General features: G+C 41.4%; 1 protein-coding gene across 1 annotated transcript in view; it reads left to right on the forward strand.

The window, feature by feature from the left end:
- CDHR1 (cadherin related family member 1) overlaps positions 1-11,422 on the forward strand; it is a 45,155-nt gene extending 33,733 nt beyond the window's left edge. The window contains exons 15-17 of the mRNA XM_009948455.1: positions 2,412-2,640; positions 3,578-3,832; positions 10,871-11,422. Coding sequence (XP_009946757.1) covers positions 2,412-2,640; positions 3,578-3,832; positions 10,871-11,422 — 1,036 coding nt within the window. The remainder of the gene's footprint in view (positions 1-2,411; positions 2,641-3,577; positions 3,833-10,870) is intronic.

The raw sequence follows: 11,422 nt of genomic DNA on the forward strand, positions 1-11,422 counted from the left end.
AATATCTGCTTCATGAACCCATGGAATTTTACCCACAAGCCCCCAAAGAGACATAAGGCAGCTGAAGTACCAGTACACAGTATCTGTTCAATCAGCATTTGAAAAATGCTTGTAAGAGAAAGAGGAGGCATTGGTCTCGTTGTTATGAAAAGTCAGTTCTGGAGGGAAACAAACAAACAAAAAAATCCCTTGCTCTTTCCCTTTCCCCTTCCATATAGTTGTACAAATAGTTACTTTTCAGCTCTTGGCAAAATAAGTCAAAGAAAACAAGGCTTTCAAGAATATAAACTTTAACTTTGGAGGCCAGTTGCATTGGGCATTCAAAGCATTTTATATATTTAAACCTAATGGTCCTGCATCAGGGAAGAAGCAAATCCAATGCTTACTTGATTTTGTAATGATGCCCAGCTCCCTCTGACTGTCTTCGGGGACGGTGCTGAGGTAAGAATGTCCTGAAACACTGGTTTCTCCCATACTTCCTCCATCCCAGCAGTTGCCATGGCCTGTTGGTTGGGGCTCCCAGACACGGCTAGAATCACTGGCTATCACAGATACTGCTGCTGGAACCTGCAGCTCCTGGACATGGTGGGGCTGCAAGGCAGAATATATTGACACAAATGAGCTTTTCAGGCACTCATCCCCAAAATCCATTTTTCTCCCTACATTATCCACCTGGAGTTACAGCCGAACCCTTCTTGTTAAAGTGAAAGCCATTTAGGAGGCACAATCAAAGTCCAAAATCCAAGATGCTAAGGGTCAACCGCTTCTGTAACCAGAATACAGATATGGGAGCATTTCCAGGATGGATTATTTTGAGCTCTTCACTAAGTCCTTAAACTAGCTGCTAACTGCATAGAGGCAAGCAGGCAAAGGTCATATCGTGCAGGCAGACATCTTAGGTTTAAAATGTAGCAGCTGGTGTGAAGAAGCTTGTAAGGTTATTGATGAAGGATTTAGAAAAAAATGTGACTACAACTTTAATCAGATTGGAGCTATGGGGATGCTCAGAGTCGCTGTTATTATGCTGCTGAATGAGGAAATTAAGATGTGAAGACTTTTTTTTTCCTCTCCTTAAATATGAGCCTTTTTTTCTTTTCCTTGTACCAGAATGGCATGGCTCTGCAAGGCTGGATTGATTTCCTAGTCCTGAGACCTCCAGATCTGCTGAACACACAATTTGATGCAGATTTGAGAGTTTCAATTAGAGGCATGATTTTTTCTGTCTCAGGGGTTACATCAGTGGATATGCAGTTGCATTGGCAGAAAGATGAGTTGTACTGGAGTAAGAGGAATAGTGTTAACTGTTGAAGATAAAACCATTATGCTGGTAATCCTGCATCCAAGCTGCCAGTGGGAGTGGGGTACGCTGCTGTAATCTCTTCACATCTCAGTGCTTCTATTCTTCTACTAAAACAGGGGTGATGAGAGTTCTCTCTGCATGGTTAGGCTGGGTTAGGTACTCAGCACAGGCACTGTCTCCTACCAAGAGTTTAGACAGCTCTTGCCACCTCCAGGTCTTGGCTTTCATCAAGACTCGTATTTGTATTTAACAGGGTAATGAAAACAACTGAAGATTCTGGATTATTAAGTGCCCCTTTTATAATCACCCTCAATTGTGCTCACAGTTGGAATACTTAAAATATTTTGTTATCCTGTACATTAATTAAAGAGTATATAAAATCTTTCATCCATTAAAAACCCTACTGCCTGGAGCCTACGCTGGCAGTCCATTTTAAAATGACACTGTGTTGGTATCTTCTCTATAAATCCAAGCTTTTGGCTGACACTTTTGATAGTGTCTCAGTAATTACAAATGTGTAGAATTGAACTTGCTACAGATAAATCTAACACCCACTCCATCCCAGTGTCAGTCTATGGAAAAGTGATTATTTTTTGAGAAGATAATTTGCTCTGCACTTTGGGGGATTGGAGAGCAGCTATTTTTCTTACCCATTCTGAGAAGTGAAGAGCTTAAATATGATATGCAGCATGCTTCCCTTAGCTATTGAGGTGATATCAATCAATCTTAATTTATGCAGGATATGATCTAATACATTGTACTTATAAACTGGGGAAAAAAAAAAAAAAAGGCAGTTCCTTACTGGTTTAATGCAAAGAAATCACTGTGGGAGAAGGCCATCACACTGAGCGTTTACCGAGGACAAAGACTTTCAGAAAATGCAGCTAAAATGGCTAATGCACAATAGATAGGAAAATGTCAGACACTGATAGGTCTCTGGATTTCAAGCCTAAGGGAACTTGACAAAAACAGGTAGAGTAAATGATCTGGAAACATCAGCTAGACAGGAGGTATGTGAAGAGTACCAATCTTTGGGCATAGCATTTCAATGTTTAGAGCCACACATTAAGTTACCAAAAAACCCAAAAGTCTTTCCATGCTTCTTTTCCAGGTTCCTAATCCACCCATCAACAGGTATAATTTACACCCAGCCATGGGCTGTATTAGATGCTGAAGTGTACTCAAAGTATAATTTCTACGTGAAGGCAGAGGACACAGATGGGAAATACAGCTTGGCTGAAGTGTTTATCACTGTGCTAGATGTCAATGATCACTCTCCAGAGTTCAATGAAAACATCCAGGAAAAGACAATGATCATTGGGTCACCAGTGAAGATAGAGGTGAGAGACAACACAGCGTGTCACAAAGCAGAATGCTTTGGAAAAGCCCCAGCTCTGCTGTTTATTGCTCAGGGATCATGATGAATGTCTGAAAGTTGGCTTTTCCTGAGGCTCTATTTTGCACATCCATTTGTATGTAACAAATGGATTAAAGCATGGAATGATAGTATTTACAGACTGCTGAGTAGGAGAAATAAATTCTATAGGCAAAAGATAAAGTTCTGTTACAGCATTTGAACCATCTGCTGGTGGAGGATCCTGAATTATACAGTGATCATAAGAAGCCGAATTAAGATGAGTGAAAGAAAGTACAGGGTTTTGAATACCTAACCTTCCTGCTACGCCTTTGTGCTCAGTCACGCAACTTCTTTCCCTTCACTTTGCAGAACTGTATTCACTGATACAGAGTGAAACAGGAGGTAAAAAAAGATGTGATAACAATTCACAGGCAAAGGAGCAGAACATCCTATATTACACATATTTGAATGCATATAGTGAAGCCTGGTTATGCAATACCTAATGTTAGTAGACTAAATACCACAGCCCAAAAATTAAGGCAGCTATAGTTTATACTGTCGATCTAATCCCATTGTTCTTTGTCACTTCACATATGTCCCCCATGCTGTGTGAGAGACTCCCCAGCAGTGGACCATTTGCATTCTACAGATAGGTTACAATCCAGTTTTTCCTCTGATTTTGTTTAATCTCAAATAGAAATTGCTTCTACAAAACGAACTCTAGTCCTGCTGTTTTTCACTAGAAAATGTAGCATAGCTGATAACAGAAAAGGGGAAATCGTTTTCAAGATGAAACAAAAACAGCTCAGTCATCTCAAAGCACGGATATTATCAGAATTGAATGCTCAGAAACTTTTAGAGTTTTGTCTTCAGGCAAAGATACAAACAATAATCTTTGTTCTTTACACTTCCCCTACCAGGCTATAGATCAAGATGCAGAAGAGCCCAACAACATTGTGGATTATTCCATTATGCAAGCAGATCCAGCCAATGTGTTTGATATAGACCAAAGCACTGGGGAAATCAAGCTGAAATCCTATATCCGTTCCCTCGACATCATCCACAACATCACAAAGAACAAAGACTGCATATGGTCAGTAGTGGTGCAGGCCAAAGACCGAGGCTCACCATCCTTCAGTACCACGGCAGTTCTGAAGATTGATATCACGGAGGAGGTAAGCAAATGTTTTTAGAAAAATCCTTATGTGGGATTATTCTTGAGAGGCATCAAAGAGCAGTCGCTGCTTGCTCCATTTCTGACTTTAAAAGTGCTTCAGGATTTGAAATCCAAAAAATTGCCAGACGTTGCTTCTTCTTTTGTGCTAGCTCTGTTTCATAGAGTGTTTCTAGAGCCTTGTGGTGAAGCTGGATTCTATAGCCACAAAAGACATTTTGATCAAAAAATTGCAAAGGTACAAAGGTATGAGCATAATGTGATTGAGACATGAGTTTCTTGCATCCAATTGTTAAAGACAGATGCAAATTAAGGACTATAAACCCCTGAATGTAAAGGTAAAATCTGACTGATAAATTCCTGCTCTTTTGTTTTCATTCAGGAGAAGAAAACAATCTTATTTCCCTACAAAAAGTGAGTGGAAAGTAGCTGGGGCCAGAGGGAAATATATCAGACCAGTTTTGCAAGTGACATAGGAAAAATGAGAAAACTTTATAGAAATGCTTTAAAGTACATAGAATTTTGGGTGTGAGTTTAATAATTGCAGTATCATAGCAAAGAAACATGAAGACTCTAAAAGATAACACATGCAGGTTGAGAGTTTCCTGTTAGTCCAACTTTTATGTCAACCAAAGAACAAAAAGTGATTTATGTGAGCAGTGCATTCTTGCATGATTCTTATTTATTGTAACTGCCTTGCCATGCCTTTAAGTAGGTACCAGCAGGGAGGAAATGGGCTTTAAAGTAGATGAAAAACACATCATTAGCCTGACAATCTCTGGACCACACACATACTGGGCAAAGATGCAAATCTCTTCCTACAGACAGCATCTGGCCTTCTCTTTTTTTGGGTCAAAATGCACCAACTGCTCCTTTATCTGTTACAACCTTTCTCTGTTTTCTCTGTCTCCTCTTATTCCACTGATACTCCTTATCAGGTGCATTTATATGATATATGATATATACAGTCCACAGCCTGGATGAGCTGGTAACCTCTCTGTTAGCATGAGGGGCTAAGGTACAGAGCTGAGGTGTGTTGAGGGGAGGGAGGGTGCCCCACACCTCCTCTGCTCAGGGAGAAGATGTATCCCTGAACTGGTCTAGAAGGAAAACAAGAGCAGCTGATGCTTTAGGACAAAGAGTTTCCTGGGTTTCCCTCTAGAGCTTGAACCAACATCAGCACCTGATGAAAGGAGGTGTGTTGTACAAAGCCCCCTCTCTCCTTCATTTTCTCCCCCTCCCAGGGTACAGATTTGGCACAAAGTGAGGGAGCACCTCTCCTGATAAAGTCTAAAGGGGAAGCAGAGAGGGCTGTGAAGACATGGGTTCCTCTCAGACACAGTTTTTCCCTTCTTCTCATGCTCTTCTCGATGCCATGTCCCAACACAGAGCCTGAGATAGCATCAGCATCTTCTTTCTTCACTTGAGAAGGTCTCTTCACCAGGAGCTGCACTACTAGCCTAGTGTCGCATCCTGCATAAGCTTTTGTACATTTCTCCATTGCTTGCAAGAATTTGGGTTGGTTTTTTTTTTATCCAAGAGCGTCACATCTCCTTGCGAAAACTGCTCTCAGATTTCAGCTTGCATGTGAGTGAGATGCAGTGTCATTATATAAAACCCTTGGTCACTCCCTGTGTCCCTGAGACAGCACAATCCCTGCTAACATTTTGTGAAGAAAAGCATCTCTTGGTGTGGGGACATAGTGTACACACACGTACACACTCTCAGAGGCTGTTACAAACATACATTTTGTCCCTCTCTGCTCCACTTGTACAAAGTCTCATTTAGTTAGCTGTTTGGTGGGCATTTATGTATTACTGATTTTGGATAAGGAGGATGTTTTTGAATGCATCCTCTAGAGGTTTCCTGCAGTGTTAATCACACTAAGTAATTAAACAGGCATATTTTCTGATTAACATTTACCATTGCAATTAGCGCAAGACTGTGCCCTTCGAGATGGGTGCCTTGCGGCTAAGTTCAGCAGTATTGCACAACAAAAGGACCTTTTGCTCTTGGAATAATAGAGTGATAAAAAATTCCAGAGGCCTTTTAATCTAACTGAGTCTGGTTTTATGGAAATTGATATTGAGTGATGTCTGTTAATCTAACCTTTCTCAACAGAATAAGAAACATATGCTGAAAAAGCCACTCTTTTTTCACCCTTATGTCTCACTCAAAAATCTATTCCTGCTGCCTGAGATTTTAATGGAAAGCTGATTCCCACTCCTGATCCTGAAGGCTGGCCTGACGAGGGGATCCCTCTGCTTCCTCACGACTCCACTGAGGTTCTGCAAATATATGGAGGCGTTTATTTACACCTCTTCACAGACTAAAACTTAAGTCCACATTTAGACCACATAGTCTGTGGTTCTTGATAGCTTTGGCCACTCATTTAGACTTCTAAATATAGCTGGTGAGTCTCAGTTTTAGATTCTTCTAACTGAAAACAAATACCTTCTGTGAATTAACGCAAACATCTCCTCCTCTCTCATAATAAATCTGCAACCATAGGAACTGTTGGTTGCTGGTGGCACTAAAGGTCCTTTGCCACATTTGCAGAGCAGTTAGCCTCTTCTTTCCACAGTTACATGGACTTTGGAAAAAAAATTGTTCAAAGAAAGTTAGTTTGATTTGAGAATGCAGGTGTTTGTACTGCAAAGTGATGTAAATGCAGCCTTCATATACAGTGATAGCAATGCTCTTTGGGACAAACACTGAAGGGGGCAGCTTGTATTCTACCTCAGATCAGGAGTTACTTCTGAAGCAAATCTCCTTATCATCCCCACATATTGTGGGATGGCTTATGTCTCACATAGCTCCAAGCGCACAAAGTGGGCTACTTTCGGGTGAAAATGTGCTTGGGGAGCACACCTAGTGTGTGTGCTCTGGTGCTAGCAGGCACGCTGTCCTTGCAACTAGGCTAGAGCAATCTAAAGCAAACCCCCAGAAATGCTGAATATGTGGAAGTGGGCTCCTCAGAACCAGCTCATTTGTTGTACAGATCCACTTGCTCAAGTCAACACATCCTGAGTTGTCTATAATCTACGATAACTTGGGCTCTTAACAGCTTCACCTACTTACTTAGACTTCTAAATATAGCTGGTGAGCCTTAGCTGGTCTCGTGGTTGAACAGCTCAAGAACATGCTTCTGTTGAGTCCAACTTCTGGATGCATCAGCCACTTGTTCTGCTCACTGCAACTCACGTATTATGAAAGGCTCTTGAGGAGCTTCCAGGAGATGTGGATGTCTGCAAACTGCAAATAGTTGTGGCAGGAGACAGAAAAGCAAAGGAAATAAGCTACCATTTCAGTAGCAAAGAAAAACATGGGCATCCTCTTTGAAACACTTGTGTTTTGAGGAGGAAGCCACTGTGGAGGAAGGATGGCAAAGATAAGCCCCACATGCTGCAGAGGTGTGTTTTCCACAGCCTGCCCTTCAGGTACAGAACTTGAAAGCATCTATCTGCACTTAAACTGCACAGTGCTGAGTCTTATGAAACCAGCTTCAAAGGCATGTCTCAGTGTTAGAGCCCCTCAAAAGCTGGCAAGTCCCAGCGACTGCTGGACACTTCAGCACCCTGCAGGACTTTGCCTGAGCAGCTTCTCTGCAGGGAACCAACAGTCACAAGGGTTCTGCAAAGGATGATAGATGCCTGTTAAATAAAAAAATAGATGATGACATCTTTCAATCCAAACAGTTGCTTTAATCTTTTTAATTGTATTTTTTGTCCCAGGATTGGACTTCTCCTTTCTCAAAGATGTTACAAACAGCTTAGCTACTTCCAAATTTCTGCCACGGTTCTGTAACCCTCTAATTGTGCCCAACCCTTCTCTGGGCCAGTGCTCATTATAACTGTGAAGTCACAGCAAAAAAAAAAAAAAAAAAAAAAAAAAAAATAGCAGAGCATTATCTTTTGTGAACAGTGGTATTATAACTCCTTTGATGGCTATTAAGAAAGGGAGTGTTTCTTCCAGGTTTTGGCCCACAGAGATATGACAGTGCTTCCCATACCAGCTTTCATTTCATCGTGTATCTGCTTTTATTTTATGTGTGCAAGAAAAATCAGTACTCTTCAAAATGCAGCATGCTTTTTAGGAAAAAACAACAGCTAAATAAGTTACAAAGTGGACTATTTGTTGACCCAGTTCTGAGGCACTCTTGGTAGTTGATACAATGATTCAAGTTGTTTTGAACACACAGGGTAGTGCTCAGAGCCAAACTGCTTAAACTTAGATGTCCAAACACCCCCAGACTTTCACTGTCAGAGGGTGCTCAGACCTCTCTCAGACCTGTTCTGTGTGTTAACTGACTTCGTCACAGTGATGACACAGACAAGATTGCAAAGCTTTTTGGTGACAAATGCATTTACCACAAGCCTCTCTGCAGGCTGGCTAAGATGATGATATTCCAGGCTTAGTCTGCAAGTTATTCCTCCTATTTATCCTGTGGGTGTCATGGCCATGACAAACAGAAATTCTTGCACTGTAACTAGAATATAGGCTGAACCAGCTAATGATTTTAGTTTCGGTATTAATCACCTCTTCATAACTGGAAGCTCTGAACAGGTGCCAAATTTGGTGAGACAAGGCAGAGTTGAACAAAGCCGAATTCTGAAACTCTCCATATGATTTCATTCAGTTCTTACTCCTGCAACTGTTGTACACTGGCAACATAGACATGTACTTCTGTCTAATACCATTTATTCAAGGTTCTCAAATAGGTAGTCAAATAATTATTACTGAGATACAGGATCATCTTCAGTATATGTCATCTTTCTCCTTATGTTGGTCCTATACTATTTATCCATCAATGTCTTGCTACAAAACAGATCTTGACAACACTCATAATAAGTGGATTCATTTCAGGTCATGTACTACTTAGTAGAGTTTATTTGACACTTAAATTATCAGACTTTCACATGAAATTAAGTAAACCAGGGTAGAATTTCCATCATCTGATGGGATTTAAGTATGTAAAATCCATGTAATGCAGAACAGCAAAGCTGATGTGAATTCAACCTTCACCAAAGCCATGGGCTGCTCTGCTTTTGGTTTCTAGCTCAGGTGCATTCCTAATTAAATAATGGACAAACTCTTTGCTGTAAGGTATCTATAAGGTAACATAGTCCGTGAGTCTCAATACCACTTCTTTGCCCATTTCTCTTTGGCAATAGGAAACATTCAGCGTAGGGGAAGAATAGGTTTGGATAATGTGTTTGAGGGAATTTACATTCCCTGAGTTTAGGGATGTGATTTAAAAATAGTGTTCCTGCACCATACATGGCAAGAGATACTCTGAAGCATCCTTTGGGGGTACTCTTAGTCATCTCCCTCCGCAGACTGGGGAAGGTAGAGAGATGAGCATCCTAGTTTAGAGTCGTACAGGGAAATCCATCTGATTTAAATATCTGAAAGTCAGAGGTTCATGTCCAAGCTAGTCACAAGGCTCTCCTTATACTCACTGTCTTTGATACCTATTCTAGCACGTGGTGACTACTACTCTGGAGGTGTTGTTTCCTCCCCATTGACTAAAAGCTGGGAGCTTAGACCACTAACTAAAATGCAGATATCCTCTTAGTAGACATGCAAAGTTTGGGTGATGATTCCCTCCTGGAGTCAAGGCCAGAGGAGTGGGGCATAGTGAGTAGCCCTGTCTCTCTGCAGCTGCACATAGCTTTATGACTAGCTCTTGGTAAACAAACCTGCTCATGAATATGTCATTTCTGAAGGTTCTCCTGGCCTTGCACAATACTGTCTGTCCAGATACCATTGCAGGAGCTTGTATTCTTTATAAACTTCTCTTGGAAATGTAGTCAAAGGGTGGACTACCATGCCATGAATAAGGGTGATCTGTTTGCCTCGCTGCTACCCTTTATTCCCTGATCAACTGGGTGTTCCTCCATGCTTACTAATTTCGTTTATTGTTTCCAGATTCAGTTCAATGTCATTGCAATTGTCTCCTCTCCTGTGCCTAGTTCAACACTTAGCTCTCTCTATTTTCTTTGCTCTCTGTCCGGTACACATTTCACCCTAGTTCCCTAGATGTATTTGTAATAGATACTGGTCTCTTTCAAATATTACTATGTGAGGGTTGACCATTTCTCTTATTTTTGATATTTCCAGATCAAGTCCAGGGTAAAATCCTATATTTTAGGCCTCAAGAAGCGTCCATGGACAATATTTGGAATTTGCATGAGTGGCGTCCTTTCCACCATTTCTGTAACAATGGTGATCTCCACCATCATGTACTGGAAAAGTGTGAAAAGATCCAGGCTCCACCCACAGGGCAAAATCCGCAAAATTATACGGGGACCTCCAAGACGCACAGTGTGCTAAGCTGCAAAGTGAACTGGCCATTCATTTGTCCTTAATATGCCATACGTAGCTTATGTTATTGCTTATATCTTTTATTTCTACAAACAAAGCTCTTTAGCTCTATTCATCTCCCCTACCTCAAAGAGTTTTGTTATGTCTGTAAAAGAGTACTTGAAAACAGAATGCAGCACATACCTGCTAACTACTCACTTGTACACTGTAATTTTATAAAGTGAAGTTTTCTCATAACCTTTTTGATGCCATGCTCAGTAATAGTCCTATAAACCACATCACTGTTTTTGAAAGATCATTTTCTACTCATAAATTTCTGTTTGAGTACAACACTATTATTCCTAGGAAATTAACTCTGAGATGCAGTACAACAATACAGCTGCAGATCCTGGAGCCAATTATTTTCTTGCTAAGTCATTGCAAGTTAAGCGAAGACTGTGGTGACATTCAGGAATCTGTCCTAATTTGGCAGTAATACTCCTGTAGGCTTTTGTGTTTGACAGTCATCCGTCTCACAATACTATAATGCTTGCCCAGTCTCCTGCTCCATCTAAATTCTCCAAACCTGGACTGGCTCTTTGACTCTCTTTTTTTTTTAGAGGCAACTTCCATTAGTCAACCCTGCTTGTTACATATTTTGGACAAATGAAATTTCTGGGTCACTGTCTGTCCCATAGAGTAAGTCACGTGTTTTCTTTGTACTCTTTTACAGACTCTTCACAAAGGGCCTATGGCCGCCTTTTTGATGCAAACTAAAGATAACCCCATGAAAGCCTTAGGAGTGCTAGCTGGTGTCATGGGCATAATGGTGCTGATAACTATCATGATCTCTACTGCCATGTTCTGGCGCAACAAGCGGTCCAACAAAATCATGCCGGTAAGAAGGATCATAAAAAAGAGACAGATCCCACAATCCCGGACAATCAGGATGGAGTGGCTGAAGTTCAAGAGGCCCAGCAATGCTGCGGAGAAGTTTGTTGTTGAGGATGATGCACAGAGCCTACATAACGAGAACAGCAACAACAACATCCAGGTTGCCCCTGTGCCACCAACCGCCCCCTTGCCCCCGCCACCCCCTGCCCTGGCTCCCAGGGGGGACACCCCAGGGTGGCGGGTGCCAACCGTGTCCGGCTCCCTCACTCCAAAGTCTATAAAAAAGCAGCTGAAGAAGAGAGGTCATGGCAGCGCCCACAATGCCCTCGTGTCAGAGCTCAAAATGAAGTTTGAGAAGAGGAATGCAGCTATTGGTGAGCCTCACATCTAG

Source organism: Leptosomus discolor, chromosome 6 (assembly GCF_034619465.1).
Source record: "Leptosomus discolor isolate bLepDis1 chromosome 6, bLepDis1.hap2, whole genome shotgun sequence".
Taxonomy (NCBI): domain Eukaryota; kingdom Metazoa; phylum Chordata; class Aves; order Leptosomiformes; family Leptosomidae; genus Leptosomus; species Leptosomus discolor.